The sequence below is a fragment of the Periplaneta americana genome, chromosome 5 (assembly GCF_040183065.1).
Source record: "Periplaneta americana isolate PAMFEO1 chromosome 5, P.americana_PAMFEO1_priV1, whole genome shotgun sequence".
In the NCBI taxonomy this organism is placed as follows: Eukaryota; Metazoa; Arthropoda; class Insecta; order Blattodea; family Blattidae; genus Periplaneta; species Periplaneta americana.
Genome location: NC_091121.1, coordinates 91237787 through 91256899, shown reverse-complemented (window position 1 = coordinate 91256899; position 19113 = coordinate 91237787). Strand labels below are relative to the sequence as shown.

The following is a 19113-nucleotide window of genomic DNA, read 5'->3' as shown; positions in this document are numbered from 1 at the left end:
TCAATTATGTGTCATATATTTTCTAAAATCGTGTAATGCTAGAATCCTTTGTACAGGGCAGACGAGGGAGTCTTTGAGTTTAACGTATCTGCATGGTCGTTCATTCACCTTTGAATTCTTTTGTATTTTCACTTTCCTCGAACCCATCACAGTTTATGACTCTAAAAAATGTATCGATTTTGAAAAACTCACACTAAACAGCTGAAATGCTGGTCTGGAGTTCATTCACTGGAAGGAAATACGGTCAATGTAACTAGACATAATTTTGGTAGTGGAGTAATGGTACATAAATGCATACAAGCGCATGATCAACTAAGGTGTTCTTTTGATTTTCGGGTGTCACATCCAATTATTTTTTACTCGGATATTTAACGATGCTGTATCAACTGCTGGATTATTTAGCGTCAGTGGAATTGGTCATAGCCAGATGGTACTTGGTAAGGATACATTGTTATGAGAACGGATTGATGTCCTCTTCGTTGGATATTTTCTCTTCTTTTCTTTTTTTAAGATATCGAGGCAAGTTTGGGAAAATATGTGTTATAGCATACTGTTTTGGTCGCCAGTTCTTGCGTGGAAGTCTACCTCTTTACTGGCAATAATAAATTTATCGGCTCTTACAATCAAAAGTCGCCCTCGATAGCGCAGTTGATATAGCGCTGGCTTTCAATGCTCGAGGTTGCGAGTTCGATCCCGGCCGAGATCGATGGCATTTAAGTGTGTTTAAATGCGACAGGCTCATGTCAGTAGATTTAATGGCATGTAAAAAAAACTCCTGTGGGACAAAATTCCGACACACTGGCGAAGCTGATATAACCTCTGCAGTTGCGAGCGTCGTTAAATAAATCATAATTTTAAAAAATCACAATCAAAACCGCAGAAAAATGGATATCACAGATATAAGAACAAGCATACAGTTTTCTGTGTTCGTGGAATTCCTCTACACCACTTCTGAAAAATAGTCTAGTCTATGGATGGATGAAAGAAAGTCTCTTCCTTATCTATAATTGGATTTACATCAAGAACAAAACAATTAGGCTTATTACTACTCGCTCACATAAACGGCACAATAAAAATCACCCGAACACCACAAGAAATATCTTCTTAATGCCATAGCAGAACAAGTTCTACATGCTCTGTCCACAGTATTAAGAGGAAAACTGCAATCTTAGAACGATCGCCACGCCAATGTTTCGCTCAGTTGCCGCGGCGACACTAGGGGGTTTAAAAGTCCCATTAGACCCTTGCCGAGTTACCACACTTTCTATTCTAAACGCTCTGCTTTTAGTTTGGTAAAGCACGTGTTGCTGTACAGCAGTGAGTACAGACTGCATATAGCACGGAAAGTCATAATCTATCCACCAGTATCTACATATACTGTATAGAAGATTATGTACAACAGGAATTAGGCCTACCTTAATTGAAGGGTTGGGTGAAAGAAAGGCACTTCTCTCAAGTGCAAGTTTTGAGAAAATTGATGTTGAAAATTCAAACCATAATAATGTTATCTAAGTACACCTTTACATTTTGGGTACCAGTACTCCTGACCTCTATGATCAGAGTATTGAACTACAACTTGGTGATCATATGCATAACAGATCAGAGGACACAATAAAGCGTTTTACTCAAAAAGGGCACTTCCTCTAAAATGCCCTTCTTGTACCCAGCCCCTCAATTGCTTCTGGAGCTAAGATAAGCAGGATCGATTGCTGTCAAAAATGATGAATTTTTAGTTGGAGAATATTTTAAGTGCACTTTCTGTCACATAAGGAAATCAAAACTATTGGACCAATTCGAAAAGTGCGTGTATGTATGTGCTTATGTCTTTGTTAGAGTATGCGTACTTGTTTTACGTTTGTTTGTGTGTGTGTGTTCTTCTTGATGTGTTGGAGTGTATATTTTGTGTGCTCACCTAATCATATGAATGTTAACTCAATTCACTAAAACTGATTTCATCCTAAATGATTTATGGGCTAATTGACTTTTTCATTTACATACCATACTACTGGCTACTTTCATGCAAATATTGATGTTGTCAGCCAACTTGAATTTTAAATTTCTTCATGCCACGTCAGCCATAGACATCTATAATATGTTTACCCTTAGAGACGCCATTTCAACGGCAATAAACTGAGTGATTAAAAGTATGATACATGTAAAGTTTCTTTACATAGAATAAATTATATATTTTCCTTTTGACATTTAGCCAACTGTATGACTTCTAAAGTGCATTGATCACAGCTATGTGTGAAACCACAAACTTGGTTTCCAATTGTAATATTTAACATATTATAACTTCATTAAATAACACGGAACAATGAAGTACCAGTACTTTAATTAAAAATTATACCCACATATTTTTTTTCCTCTTCTCACAGTTGTATTTACAACAGTCACATTTCCTTTCTTGTTTGCTGTAATGTTTGGAGATGTGGGACATGGAATATTACTAACATGTGCTGGTCTCATGATCTGGATAAATGAGAAACGTATAAACTGGGATAAAACTGGTGAGGTAAGTTACCACTTGAGAAATAAATGCTATTAAATATTTAGTCAGTTCTCTTCGTCTCTGTTCTCACATGTAAGATGTTTGCGGTTATTTTCATAAATATAGATTGTACGATCTTTTGTTCTCTAAGTAGGTCTACTTATCATCTTTCATTAATGTTCCGTCATTCTGGTGATACATTAAAGAATTTGATGTCCTTAAAATATTATTTAAATTTTATATCTCTATAAATGTGTCATTCATCAATAAAAAAAAAAACTAACACCAAAAAAACATAATATTTATTTAGTTTATTTTTTTTCTGATACCACCAGGTTGTGTTTCGACATTTCTGGTCTTCTCTTCTGGCAATAGCTTAGGTGTAAGCCATTTCTCAATTTGGGGCACCTGGAAGGCGGAGTTACATTAACGCAATGATATGATAGGTTGATCAAAGGATGATATTTCCTAAAGTAAATTCTAGTGAATCCTCATAAGTAGAAAATGTAGGCTATGCTATGCTATGTAGGAATAAGAGAACAAACGCAGGTAGACTATAATGCTTCTCATATGGGAAGCAATTACTTGCACAACATGGTCGCATTGTACTCTCTCTCTCTCTCTCTCTCTCTCTCTCTCTCTTTTTCTGTCTCCCACTATCTCTCTCTCAAGTTTTCCTGTAATAAAGAAGAATAATTATTCTCTTTTTGTTGAAAACATACATTCCATTATAGTTTTAAACCAGTCTCTAGAAATGAATATAATAACATTGTAAATATATATATTTCTATTTTCTGACATGGTGCATTGTTAGCCAAACAGGTAAAGCATCGGATTTTCTCACTAATAACTCAGGTGTGAATCCTGGTGGGACTAAGTGTAATTAGTGGTGGAAAAAGACTGTGCTTGGTGGTAGATTTTCGCTATGCACTCCCATTCCACCGGCAACATGTACAGCAGCAAAAAGAGCTACTGGTACAGTTTTGGCACATCACTCATAGATGGGGATGCTTGGTTGGTAATGAGAAGTCAACTACCCATCATGGGGGTTGCACTGACATGTAGGTACTTGATGTTTAACAAACGATTTTAGCTGAACACTCAAGAAGGGAGAGTAATTATCCTAATCTGTAAAAGTTCGTAAGTCAGTCTATAGTTTTCTTGTAAAATATTCAATTCGGACTATTGATTCAGTGTGTCATAAATTACTTACAATTCATGTTTATTGCTTCAGATAAGTATAATAAAACAAACTTTATATAGTATCAAAGTTCTAGAGAGAAAAGGAAGATATTATTTAATGTACCACGAAGCAAAATGTTTGGACTTCACAAATACGAAAAGCAAATCCATGTGGTTAATAGAAGACGAAATCGGAAATGAAATAACAGACAAACCAGGAATACTTAACAGATGGATGAAATATGTAGAAGAGTTATATGAGACAGGGAATCGTCCTGATGATTTGGCTATAGAAGACGAAGCAACTGTATCAGAAGACGAAAAAGGATTTTCAATTTTAAGGGAAGAAGTTGAACTAGCGCTTAAGAAATGAAGAATGGGAAAGCAACAGGAGTTGATGGAATCCCCATTGAATTAGTGAAATGCTTGGATGAAGACAAGAAGCAAATTCTATCATTATGCAACGAAATATATGAGAAAGGCGACTGGCCTGAAGATTTTATGGAGACAGTGTTGCTTCCAATACCAAAGAAAAATAATGCCAAGAAATGTAACTAGTTCAGGACTATCAGCCTGATATCACACTCGGCGAAGATTCTTCTCCGAATACTGAATCGACGTTTATATTCTAAGGTGGAAGAACAGTTGGAAGAGTAGCAGTTTGGCTTCAGGAAGGGAAAAGGTACGATAGATGCAATTGGACTGCTACGAACAATCGCTGAAAGATACCTAGAGAAGAATAAAGAAGTGTATATAGTATTTGTGGACCTAGAGTTCACAGAGTGGATTGGAATAAACTGATGGAAATCCTAAAGAAAATTGGCATGGATTGGAAAGGAGGAGGTTTTTCAGTAACCTTTATATGAAATGAGTCAAAGTCAGGATAGGAGAAGAAATGTCAGAAGGAAGCAAAATAGGGAGAGGAGTACGTCAAAGATGTCCTTTATCACCTACCCTGTTCAACATCTACTTCCAGGATTTAGTGAAAAGTTGTTTTCAGGACATGGGAGGAGTGATAGTAGGAGGAAGAAGAATAAAATGCATAAGATTTGCTGATGATATGGCGTTGTTAGCAGAAGAGGAGATGATACTAAGGGAAATGCTACTGGAGCTAAATGACAACTGTGAGCAGTATGGAATGAAGATAAATGTCAACAAGACGAAGACTATGATCATAGGAAGAAAAGTAAAGAAAGTAAAGTTCCTAATTCTAAATAAGGCAACAGAGCAAGTGGACAGCTTCAAATAGACTACTGTAAACAGTAACATGAGCTGCTGCCAGGAAGTCAAAAGAAGAGTAGGAATGTTAAAGGAAGCTTTTAATAGAAAAAGGAGCATCTTCTGCGGACCTCTGGATAAAGAACTAAGGAATAGACTAGCGAAATGCTTTGTGTGGAGTGTAGCATTATATAGAGCAGAAACATGGACATTACGACGAAATTAAGAGAAGCGACTAGAAGCATTTGAAATGTGGATATGGAGAAGGATGGAGTGTGTGAAATGAGCAGACTGAATAAGAAACGAAGCTGTGTTGGAAAGACTGAGTGAAGAAAGAATAATGCTGAAACTGATCAGGAAAAGGAAAAGGAATTGGCTGAGTCACTGGTTAAGAAGAAACTGCTTTCTGAAGAATGCACTGGAAGGACTGGTGAATGGAAGAAGAGTTCGGGGCAGAAGAAGATCTCAGATGATAGACGACATTAAGATATATGAATCATATGCGGAGACAAAGAGGAAGGCAGAAAATAGGAAAGACCTGCCCTTGGGCAGAACTCTATGAATGAATGAATGAATGAATAGTACAGATGAGGAGGCGAGACCTGGCATGTGAGCTGTGCTAGAGGAAAGAATATGCTATCATAAAGAAAGTTTGTTTCATTGTGGTTAATATTATATGAATCTACACACGGAAGTTCACCTCAGGCTAAGATCTATCTCCCTCCTCCATACTCATTGGTGATATAGTCATATAACATGATAAGGTTACAGGACAGGTCTTGTCAGGGTGCGGATTAATGGGGGGCGGGGGGATTTCTCCCTCCTTGTTGGAAAGTTTCCCCCTCTCATAAATTCATATTAACATCCCTGCCAGGGATAACTTCTATCCCTCCTCACAAAATATAATTGTTTTAATACGAGTACATGTACTTCATTAAGTATAAAGTAAGCAAAGAAAATGATATTGATGTATTATCATCACCGGCAAGCTGACAACAATCAATAACTTAGGAATTGCACATCTTATCTTAAGCCTGCTCATGGATATAATTATTATTATGATCAAGATGCAAGACAAGCAGCTCAGTGTGACCAAGCGTTGAGCCGTATAGAATGAGGATAATAATAATTTTACATATGGTATTCTCTATCTAGGATTCTATCCCTCCCTTGTTTAAATCTTAATTCGCACCCTGGATCTTGCCTCCTCTCCTGCATCATAAATTGATAGACATTATTTATGAATTTAAATGCTATTATAGTCACAATCATGCCATGGTATGAAAGAAAAATTTCACAACCTCGAGCGGGAATCGAACCTGCAGCTTCCTGTTCTCTGGTCAGGCGGTCTACCACTGAGCTATCGAGTTCGTCTCACGCCAAAGGCTTGGAATTATCCTTTCATACTGGCGACTCTGTTATAGAGTACTGACCGGAGAACAGGAAGTCGCAGGTTCGATTCCCGCTCGAGGTTGTGAAATTTTTCTTTCATACCATGGCATGATTGTGACTATAATAGCATTTAAATTCATTAATATGTCACATCAACGGACGTGCATACGTCACCAAACATCGTAAGATGAAAAAGTCATTATTTGTATGTAATGGCGATATTGTTATGTACGAAATACGCACATACATTAATATATTTATATCTATTTCTGTTTTTACAGATTATGAAGATATTTTTTAATGGCCGTTACTTAATCATTATGATGGGTGTTTTTTCAATATACACTGGGAGTATTTACAACGAATTTTTTGCTGTTCCATTCAAAGTTTTCCATTCTCAGTGGACAGTCAATTTTACAGCACAAACTGTAATGCACAATGAACGTTTAGATTTAGATCCCGAAAATGACTTCTTACTGAAAGCATATCCTTTTGGAATTGATCCAATGTGGCAGGTGAGTGAAGATTTCTGACATAAATGCAATAAAATTGTAAATGCTAACATTAAGAAAATATCGTCGTCGTCGCCATCATCATCTCCACCATTACGAGATCAGCACCAACAAGCACATGCTGCTATAAATAAATTAGATTTTTAATAATTTAATTCGTATTGGAGAACTTTGATAAGTTAAAGAAAATTTTGCTGCCTCTCATTCCATATTTTGTCACTTTGTTTCGGGGTACTACTGGAAATGGTCCATTTCCTCATTCATACTAATCGAATTCAGTAAGTTAGTTTGCTTTAAATGGCTTTAGTGATTTCCCTGCAGTGTTAAAATTGGAGTTATTGTTGATTGTCTGTTAATAAATATAGAACTAAAAGCGCACAAATCAAAGTTTTTATCAAATCTTAAGTTATTATTTGTAGAATAGTTTTCTTAGTAGTGCATAAATCCTCTGAAATCATTTGGACCACTGTACATCATTAAGCTACTATTTTCTGTAGGTACGAACACTTACACTTACACTACCTGTCAAAAGTTTTCGATCACCTATCACAACTATGGATTTGTGGTTAAAACAGGGATTTCGTTTTGAATATTCTATCATATCATAATACTAGAGAGAGAAAATATTTATTTTGTTGGTCCATTTAGTTTTTCCGGTATGTTTGTACATTGAAATAAAGTATATAGTTGCTTTCATAGCTGATCGAAAACTTTTGACCAGTAGTGTACACGCTCCCTAGTACATGACGTAACTCTTCACAGATACACATCATGCATAACATGGCCCACCGAAGTGGTGTGCAACTTGAAAATGGGTCACACTCGTGCCATCTATCCACAGTATGTGGAACCAGATTCACGAAAGTGAAATGGGCATTAGACACACACAGACACAGACATTTTCTGTAGGTATATTCCTATCAAATCAGGCATACAAATCATTTTTGCTGGGCCAGAAAGCTTATCGTCTTCCATTGGTTCTCTTCCATGGAAAAAACAAATATACCGGTACCGGTACCACTCAAAATCACAGATACGAGATGGTACTGGTACTCAACTCCGTATACATGCTTCATCTATGAAAATTTTTCTGTGGCACTTCTGCTCAGCTGAACATAAAATTTTAAGTTCATTCTTTCTTTCATTCATGCTTCGTGATACACACATGCACACGCACACACGCTTACCCTGTATACTCTACAATCCTACATATATACATGCAGACAAACAGATAGACAGACAGACAGACACTGAAATAGCAGCAATGTATGATGACTTTCATTGCAACACTCTAGGAATAATCTCTTGGGATTCATATTCTCTTCCGGTAAATGGTAGTACCAATTCGTGCTTTATAACATACTGTTTTTCAATTGCCATATTGTATATACTTATTGCCAAGCTGATCAACAATGTATGAAGTGCAAAAAATATATATATATATATATATATATATATATATATATATATATATATATATATACCAGGTAGGCCTACGCTAAAATTTCGTAAAGTAGGCTACACACGAACATGTATGGAAATATGAATTCCACATGGCATCCTAAAAAGGTTCTTTTTGAAAACATGACTTAAAATTTATATATCTTACGTAATTAATAAATTTCGTTTCAGTTGAGTGAAAATGGACTGTCTTTTGCAAACTCTTTTAAAATGAAGTTGTCAGTAATATTGGGAATCTTCCATATGCTCTTTGGTATATTTCTAAGTATGTGGAATTATATGTAAGTATAAAATACCTTTTATTACACCTATTTTGTCAGTGTTTATCTTTCAATATCGTATATGAAAGCTAAGAAAGAAATTAGGAAGAATGTCATTTATCATACATATATTACATACAGTGATGCAATATATAATTTAAAAGAACAATAACTTTTTTATTTATTGACATATACTGATGACCTTTGGATAAACTTACGAATCTTACACATTTTAAAGATATATATTCACTTTCAGAATCTTAATCTTACTCTGTTTAACCAGCAATATTTTTACATAAGAATTTGGCTACAGTAAACTGGAGTACTGGTACCTTTTTATCATTTAGGATAGCTTTGTGCCACTTCCGAGTTTCATTCCAAATTATTCTATTCCATTTGTTTATAATGTTCTTACACAAAAAGCAACAATTTAGATATTGTAAACAAATGGAACACCAATTCCTACCAGTCTTTAGAAATAACATTCGGAAATACAGTAGTAGTCTACATAATTCCTGACTGTAAAATATTACTCCAGTGGACTGTATATTTTTATTCCATTAATGGAGAACAAAAGCAATGTGATAATCTTACTGTTATTGTTACATTTCTTGCAATGTTTAAATAAGTGAATATTAAAATACTGTTGAATATGAATGCCATATGGCAATTTACTTTGCAGATACTTCAGAACTAAAGAAGATGTTATTGGCAAATTTGTTCCACAACTTTTATTCATGTCTTCCATATTTTTGTATATGATATTTCTGATATTCTTCAAGTGGTCTGCATATGGACCACATAAACGTAAGTCATAAAAATTTTAGATAAGTACAGCAGCAACAGTGTATTATCTAATTTAGCCATTGATAAAGATACGAAATTTACCCTTAAAGAACATCCGTGAAGTATGTGTAAGTTATTTGATAATGTAATCTTCATCTTACGATGTTTGGTGACGTATATTAAATATATGTGATAAATAAAAATAAAAAGTTAACATGTTTCTCTGTTAGTCGGGGTATATCTTAATAGAACATTATTTTTATGTTCTTCTTTGATTTCAGCTTTCCAAAAAGGTATTCATTGTTCTCCGTCCATTCTTACAACACTCATTTTGATGGTTCTAAATCAAGATCCAAGAGCAAAAGGCACTCATTGTCATCCCTACATGTTTCGATATCAGGTAGACTTCAGAAAATTTAAACAAATATCTGTCCCTATACATCAATATGTGTTTCAGTTCTGCATCGAAGTAAAACGTTTCTATTACGGGTTTTCTACAGATTAGAGGAGTATAATGTAACCAATACTTGATGGGATATGAAATCTGTAAGAGTCGATGTACCATTTAAACCAATTAGCCTAATTATTTTGTAATAAAAACCTACAGTACAGGTACTAGTATTAAACAAGTTTCTAGAAGGGGTGAGCTATATTTCACACATAATTCTGTATTTAAAAAAATATTCTCATCAGTATTTTTAGCACTTATTTTAGTGATTATATTCTATAAGGCATTGTCTTTTAGTACTTCCAGACAGATTTATATTTCATCTCAAATTTTGTCCTTTGGAATACAGCGATTCTCATTTTTGTGGTTAGTATTGGTATCAATATGTTGTAACTTTATTTTTTTCTGGTGTCTGTTAACATTAAAGAAATTGTAGGTATAACAATTTAGAACATCTTAGAAACTGTTTCTGAAATATTCCCCGTAACTCATGTTTGACATGATGCGATACTGAAATTTCTAAAATCCATAATTTTTGAGCTAGTTCTTACTGAATATGCATATCAATATCATAATCACACATAATAAATTTCAATCTTTTCTCATAAATATTTAAAAAAATTAAACTTATTTTGTTTTCTTTCTTTTTTTAATTTTCTTAGTGAAAATCCTATTTCTAAAAAAAAATTATTTAAATCTAATTTTTTTAAATCAATCAATCTTCTTAATGTATCCAGCTGTTTGCTGACAACATAAAATCCACTATAGTCCACTGTAGTCTATTCAGTTTTTGTTTTTCATTACAAATGAGGGGTATTTTGATCGGTTTCATTATAGATGCCTGTTGCTAGTAGCCAGTGTTGGAGTGTAGTCAATATATATTGCTGGGCTGTGTCTTCTGCAACTGGTACTGATGATTTTAATTGACTTCTTTTGTGGTTTATGGATGGACAGTATAGAAGAATGTGTTCCAGATCTTCATCATGATTATTACATGACAGACAAGTAGGATTATCAGAAAGGTGAAATCGATGTAGGTACAATTGTGTGACATTGTGACCTGTTCTGGCTCTTGTTAAAAATGTTTGAACATGTCTGGACACGTTTTTGTACATTTTCAGGTCATTTGGTTTCTTTTGTACGGACTGTAAAATTTTTCTTTTGTCAAAAGAGAGCCAATTGTTGATCCACAGGTTTATAAAATGAGACTTCACTGAAGCAAAAGCACTGGATAGAGATATCACTTGAAAAGGTCTTGGTTGCAAATATGTTGCTTGTTATGCAATATTATCGACTTTCTCGTTTCCAGGTATACCACAATGACTAGATATCTATTGAAATGTTATTTCCTTTTGGAGATTTTATAATTTACTTAGTTGTTTCTGAATTGGAATAATTTTATCTGCTTGTAGGTCTGGTACATATTTAATTATATTAAATATAGCCCCCTTGGAGTCAGTAAGTATGCAAATACATTTTTCAGAAATTTGAGTAACACACTGCAGAGCAGCATCAATAGCTAGCAATTCAGTGTCAAGACTGGAGGAGGATGAACATGGTGTGAAGTAAATTTCTTGATATTTTGGAATAAAATACCCTGCTCCTGATATCCCATCATCATGGTTTATAGAGCCATCTGTATAAATTTGAAGGTGATCCTTATATATGCTGCAGATTAGTTCCATGGCATCTAACTTAAGAATGTATGGAGGATCATTTTTGGAATGATTTCCTGGAATTTGTATGCTATGTTTTGGAATCACCCATTTCCATGGAGGAATTTCGTTCACAACTGGAGTTTTAGCAATGAGTGTGTCTGTGATATAAATTGGTATTTCTTCTTTGTTTGTTTTATAGAAATTACACAGGATATTATCAGTACAGTTTGAAGAACATCTGAGATCTGGATGAGGCTTGCAATTTTAAGTGTATTTTAAATCCTTTTATAATACATGATTGGTTGAATATTACATTCAATTTCTAGGGTAACAGTTGATGTGGTTTTTGGTACTCCTAGGCATCATCTTAAGGCTGAGTTTTGAAGAACAGAAATTTTTTGTACATGCGTTGCCGATGCTGATGTATATTGTGCAATGGAGCATTAGTAATGCTCTACTCTAATTTCTTCATTTGTAAAAAAAAAAAAACAATTAATTTCTTCAGTGTTCAAACACCAATAAAAAAATAATATGCTTTACATATAATTCTCTAGCAATAAAACTATGCTTAATACAGCCAATCAAATGCTCCATTTCACAACAGAGATATGAATGAATAATTATGCCATGTTTTATCACTCTAGCTCTAACCACTGAGAAATAAAATGAATACTTGTTGAAAATGTAGAACATTTCTTTTTTTTTTTTTTAGATAATTAAATTTAAAGTTTTGATTACACATAACTCGTGCATTAAAACAAACTTCTGTGGTACCAAATTCATTTGTAAATTTAATATATTGATATTTTACCATGAAATTTTTACGAAAGAACTCTTCATGAAACTATACATTTTTAGCACGAAAATAAACAAAATGATAAAATTTGACAAAATTCGACTATTTTCAGTAGCGCATCACCTTATCGATAAATGGCTGAGATTATTAATAAACATTTATTTTAAACAGGCTATGGATCAATTGGGAGACGAAATTAAACGCAGAATATTATGAAACAGTTACATTACTGGTTGTTCCGCATGGTTGTGAAACTTGTACTCTCACTTTAAAAGAATTTCGAGTTTTAATATGAACATTATTTGGTTTTGCTGTAGTAAGTCCATAATTCTTTATGAAATCCATAGAAAAGGATATTTAATGAAATTATTCTTGTTTCACTTTACAGAAGTACATTCAGCGTTCCTTACTTATAATGGCATTTGTTTGTGTCCCATGGTTGCTGCTGTTTAAGCCAATCTACACGTTAATCCATAGGGTAAGACATTTTGACAATAAAGTTTTCGAATTGATTCTGTCTTTAACTGACATAACATTCTGTATTATGAAGACAAAGATAATTTTTTTTTTTCAATAATATCAGGTACGGTAAAGCTATTGCACAGTTTTGTTGAATTTCAATTAAGATGTATGTCCTTACGAACAGGTACCAATCCTTATATTCGTTGATGGTTAACAATAATTGGTACCGTATACTGGTATTATATTTACATTATTCTCTACATTGCTGCGACATGCTTTTGTTGACATTTATTTTCATGGACAACTTTTCAGTGATATATTTCAAAATTGTTGAATTGTTTGGCCATCAGGTTAAAATATCATCTCAGAATACTAAGTGTTTTAGAATTTGAAGAAAACTTTGGTTTCTCTGTTTTCATGAAATTGTGTATCTTTACTCAAAACACTACATTTTCATGAAATTGTGTTTCTTTACTCAAAACACTACATTTTCACTGCAGAATGAAATTAATTTTGAATAATAATAATAATAATAATAATAATAATAATAATAATAATAATAATAATAATAATAATCGTGGTGGTGGTGGCGGTAAATGACTGTTGTTGATACTACTGCTGTTATGACTATTGTTAATCATTGAAAATAGTACTAAAGTTTTTCCTCCAGAGTGCATATGGTACAGAAACTAAAATTATAAATGCCTATTTTGTGCAAGTGGGCCGTAAGACAATCATGACCGATAGATGCTTTACGAGGAAAATGCATTGCTGTACAGTATGTCTAACCATGGTTAAAATAGCCTACAATATTTTTTAACACAGCTCAGACAACAGACTAACTGAGATTGTCGATGTTAAGTGCTAGCAGAATTGTGTCGCCTGCCTGGTGCAGCAACTAATAAGAGAACGCTGGTATTGTGTCCTTAATAGGACAATAGGCCGAAAAAATCCGAAGTGATTATTTTTCGCATATCATATATTATTATGATGTACCGAAGTGCATATGATATTTCCGTGCAGAATTTCTGCATCATTATATGCGAAAAATAATCACTTCGTGATTTAAGATCGCACTTACTCCATCGGATCTCGGCCAGTTAGTCACTTATACCACGTGCACCACTGCACATGTATGGACATTGTCAAGCATATATATGACGCAGTGCATGAGGGTAGGCACTAGACGGAATCCAAGAAGTGGAACTTAAACTGAGAGGATTCAATCTGACACCAGGATGGGAATCCGGTGTGGCTTAGCGGATAGAGCGTCAGCACATAGAGTTGAAAACCTGGCTTCAAATTCCAGTGCCAGAGAGAATTTTTCTCTTTTCCACTCATCTTTCATCATAACGAAAAAATCCATCTTTTCACCTGTCAAAAGCAACTCTGTGGATCAGTAAAGCTGTCAAAAATATGTTTCATTCGCTATGTAGGCCTAATAATGCATGGTAGGTAAATAATTGGAGGGTAGCTGCGAATATATTGAATAAGCAGTTGCGGGCAACCCAATCCATCATCGTAAAAAGAGCTAGTTATGAAATCCAAACATAAGCCTCAGAATGGGATTGATTCTTGACGTGGCCACAGCAAAGGAATAAGGTTATGAGATTTGGTACTTGGAATGTCACGAGTCTTTATAGAACAGGAGGGGTAACATTAGTAGCAAAAGAACTAGTTAGATATAGAGTAGACTTTATGGGAGTACAGGAGATTAGGAATGACATATTACCAATAGGAGATTACTTGCTGTACTATGAGGAAGGAAACAATAATCACCAATTAGGAACAGGATTCTTTATTCATAATCATAGAAGAATAAAATCAGCAGTAAAACAGGACGAATTTATCAATGACACGTTATCATATTTAGTACTTAAGGGTAGATGGTGCGATATCGTAGTTAGAAATGCTCACACCCCTAAGAAGAGAAAGATGACTTTATAAAGGATAGTTTCTATGAGAAATTGGAACACACTTTTGATAATGTTACCATCCTCCGGCAAAAGGAGGACATGTCCTCTCTTTTAATCATTTTATACTGTCCTGCAGGCATTTTAAAAAATCCTTATACCAGTCTGTAGTGTTTCATGTTTGATACATTTTTTCAAACTATAGCCTGGCTTTCCTATTTTTTGGATTTATGAGTGGTTTTCATGATGGTCGTCTACCATTTTAATCACCAGCTACTAGGCGACGTTTCGCTGTAGAGACATGTAGGTTCAGTCCATGGTGCTGCTGTATTTTATTTTTATTTTAGTAGGTTATTTTACGACGCTTTATCAACAGCTTAGGTTATTTAGCGTCTGAATGAGATGAAATGAGTCCGGGGTCCAGCACCGAAAGTTACCCAGCATTTGCTCATCTTGGGTTGAGGGAAAACCCCGGAAAAAACCTCAACCAGGTAACTTGCCCCGACCAGGAATCGAACCCAGGCCACCTGGTTTCGCGGCCAGACGCGCTGACTGTTACTCCACAGGTGTGGACCGCTGCTGTAGATTGTCCCTAATTAGTCGAGCCGATTTTCGTGGATCAGCAACCGACTGCTTACAAATCTTTCTGTCCTCCCTCACTGTTGTTTTTCGAGGAAGAAAGACGTTTATTGTCTACTGACCCTTTTTGTTTTCGTCGTCGACTTCACACACTTACAAGTTGTGATATACTGGTACCGGTACCAAAATCTTTAGCAACACTAGGCAGCGATTTTCTCTTCTTCAAAGCATTTAAAACAACTTGTCTCACATCCACAGTGTATTCCTTTTGTTTTGGCATGCTTGCAATGATCTGTACAAATAAACAAGCACTGTCTAAATACCTAAACATCAATATTTAATGTATATAATGCTACCAAATCAAACCACAAAAGACTTATGAGCTAATGGAATATACATATATTTTATACTTTTATTCCATGAACTTGCCTGTTTCCCAGATACATAACCACAGCAAAGTGATGCTACTCATAGAATACATAGCTGTGTGTTTTGCTTTGTTGTAACTGCATGCAAACAGTAGTGATAACATAAAACCTTAACTACAAAATGCTTTTGAGCGCTACTGTACCTGTATAAGAGAATGGAGAAGGTTACACAATGCAGAACTGCACGCATTGCATTCTTCACCTAACATAATTAGGAGCATTAAATCCAACCAGACGTTTGAGATGGCCAGGGCATGTAGCAGTATAGGTGAATCCAGAAATGCGTATAGAGTGTTAGTTGGGAGACCTCAGGCAAAAAGATCTTTGGGGAGGCCAAGACATAGATGTAAGGATAATATTAAAATGGATGTGAGGGAGGTGGGATATGATGGTAGGGACTGAATTAATCTTGCTCATGATAGGGTCTGATGGCGAGCTTATGTGAGGGCAGCAATGAAGCTCCGGGTTCTGTAAAAGCCATTTGTAGATAAATCATTAAACAACTATCATACTTATTTTGTTAATATTTTTATACAGAGAAGAAAGCCTGGAAGTCTGACATCTATAGGCCTAATTATGAATGCTGACTCTGATGGTACTTTGTCTCTGCAACCAATGATTGGATCACTATCATCTTTAGTGGTGAATCCGGATACTGACTCAATTAGGCCTACCGGTACTACCGAAATTATGAGTGTTGGAGAATTATTCATCTACCAAGGGATTGAAACAATTGAATATGTTTTAAGCTGTGTATCGCATACTGCTTCTTACCTTCGACTTTGGGCACTGTCACTGGCTCATTCTCGTAAGTACCTACAAATAATCATATTACCAGTACTTGTTTATATAGGCCTACCCAGGTACTGGTACCCAATGTTTATTTTTATTCCGGGCTTTCATTTCAAAACTTCCCAGTCTAAATAATTATTTATTTCAATTAAATTTAATTTAAACAAAAACACACGTCAATTTAGATATTATTTTGTATTTTAATTATACTTTTGTCATTGATTAAAGTTCTCGTTAACACTTTGTTAAAAACATAAAATTTACTCTGTCACACGTTAAAAGTGTTAAAATTGTTAAAAAGGTATACTTTTGTCCTTATATAAATGTGTTAACCTACAGCATACTCTGTTTATCTCTCAGTGTTTGTTTATTTGACTATGTTTGTTTATTTGCTTATAATTATGTGTTTACTTTTCTATATTTATTTGTGCTAAGTTTGTTTGTGCATGTGTTAGTGTATGTGTGCGTGTGTGTGTATTATCGAACCTGACGATGTCATATCCAGGCCTTGTACACTGGTTTCTGACAAATAAATATTATTATTATTATTATTATTATTATTATTATTATTATTATTATTGAGAGGGAAGTTTGAAACTAGTACTAATTGCATTTTAGGTTTCGGTAAAATCCAAGATCTAGTCGCTATGTTCCTGGACCAATTGAAGGACAATGACGCAATATATGACGTCACGCAGGCTGCTAATACTTGAAAATGTGAATTAAATCGACACCCTCACTATTCCCTCTTTTCATTCTTCCACCCTACACCACTTCACTATCCTCCTCTTTCTCACATAATTTCTTATACATCTATCTTTCAACATCTACCTACTTTATTCTACAAACTGCTTCATATTAAATTAAAATACACAATTTACCTTCGAATACGCTGAGATTCGATCCTAGGACCTTTCGTGTAGTAAACCGTTATCATAGCCATTATGCTGCGAATTCGGTGATGAATAACCCCTTAAAAATTGTACTTAGACATAATTAACATAAAATACTTCCAAATGTATTAAATATACAACTCCATTATTATATAATGAAACTGAATTCATTAGTTTGCTATTAACTTTCTTACAATGAAATATAACAAATAGATCACAAACTATTTAACTTGTATTATACAAAAAAGTAATCTCATAAATATCCGAAAGATGGCGTTACTCCAACTATCTACTATCAATTGTCTTATCATACGTATATTAAATAGATTCACTCTTGACTACTCCCTTTAGTATTCTATTAATCTTACGATGGCTAGTGCATCAAATATACATGTGCCTGATGTATCACAAAAGGATCGATTTCTGCAATTGATAACATAATTATAAGAAAAGATAGATTAGATAGTTACCGGACAGTTCCCATTATAAATGGTCTTTCAGACCATGATGCTCAACTAATAAGATTAAACGATAGCATTCCTGCATCAAAACACCAGAATAAATTTAGGTTAAGGGTCATAAATGAAGAATCTTTAAAGGACTTCGAAGCTAAACTAAAAAATGAAACGTGGGAATCAGTATATGATAATGGTGATGTGAATAGTAAATTCAATGTGTTTCATAATACATTCTTAAATATCTTTGAATCCAGTTTCCCTGTAAAGTACAAAAATTCTCAAACATCTAAAAACAATTGGATTACACAAGGCATAAAAATCTCTTGTAAAACTAAGAGGTCTCACTATATTCAAAGTAGAAATAGTAATGACCCCAAATTAATAGCTCACTTTAAAGAGTACTCTAAAATACTAAACAAAGTAATCTTAACAGCCAAAGAACTTTACTATAACGGAATTATTCTAAACTCGAATAATAAAATCAAAACAACTTGGAACATAATAAAAAAAGAAAGTGGAAAGTTTAGAAGTAAAGAACAAGGTTACACTCTTGTAACAGATAATAGAAAAACATCAGATACAACAGAAGTTGGGAACATATTCAACAATCATTTTCTTTCAATAACTGATAACCTAAACATCCCACAGAATAATAATAATAATGCCATCAATTGTTTGAAAACATCTATTCCTGTAACTTTCCCAAATATTTAAATTTTTCCAACAAATTCACGAGAAATAATTACAATTCTAAAGCAATTAAAGTCTAAAAATTCCTCGGGATATGATGAAATTACTAGTAAAATATTAAAAGCCAGTTCACAAATAATAACCAAGCCACTGTCTTATTTATGTAACTTTTCAATGTTTAATGGTGTATTTCCAGAGCGACTGAAATATTCAGTTGTTATTCCTTTATTCAAGAAAGGGGACAGAACCTCACCCGAAAACTACAGGCCCATATCCCTTCTACCAGTCTTCTCAAAGGTCTTCGAAAAAGTTATATGTAAGAGAGCATATCATCATCTTGATAGATACAACATTCTCATTCCGGAACAATTTGGATTCAGAAAGAATAAATCAACTGAGCAAGCGACGTTTAATTTAACTGATAAAATTCTGTAAGCTATTAATAAAAAAATTACAAGTAGGAGGGATATTCTGTGATCTCTCCAAAGCTTTTGATTGTATTAATCATAAAATTCTATTACAAAAATTAGAATACCGTACGGTACTATGGTATTAAAGGCATAGCATATCAATGGTTTGAGTCATATCTCCTAAACAGAAAACAAAAAGTTGAAATCAACGCATTTAATAACTCCTTTAAATCTACTTCAACATGGGGAAATGTTCATATAGGGGTCCCACAAGGATCTATATT

The 19113-nt window shown here is 34.2% G+C and overlaps 1 protein-coding gene across 1 annotated transcript in view; it reads left to right on the top strand.

Moving 5' to 3' along the window:
• LOC138699978 (V-type proton ATPase 116 kDa subunit a 1-like) overlaps positions 1-19113 on the top strand; it is a 50640-nt gene that overhangs the window by 17057 nt on the left and 14470 nt on the right. The window contains exons 5-11 of the mRNA XM_069826227.1: positions 2379-2515; positions 6565-6798; positions 8428-8537; positions 9199-9323; positions 9584-9702; positions 12593-12682; positions 16124-16394. Of these exons, the coding sequence (XP_069682328.1) occupies positions 2379-2515; positions 6565-6798; positions 8428-8537; positions 9199-9323; positions 9584-9702; positions 12593-12682; positions 16124-16394 (1086 nt within the window). The remainder of the gene's footprint in view (positions 1-2378; positions 2516-6564; positions 6799-8427; positions 8538-9198; positions 9324-9583; positions 9703-12592; positions 12683-16123; positions 16395-19113) is intronic.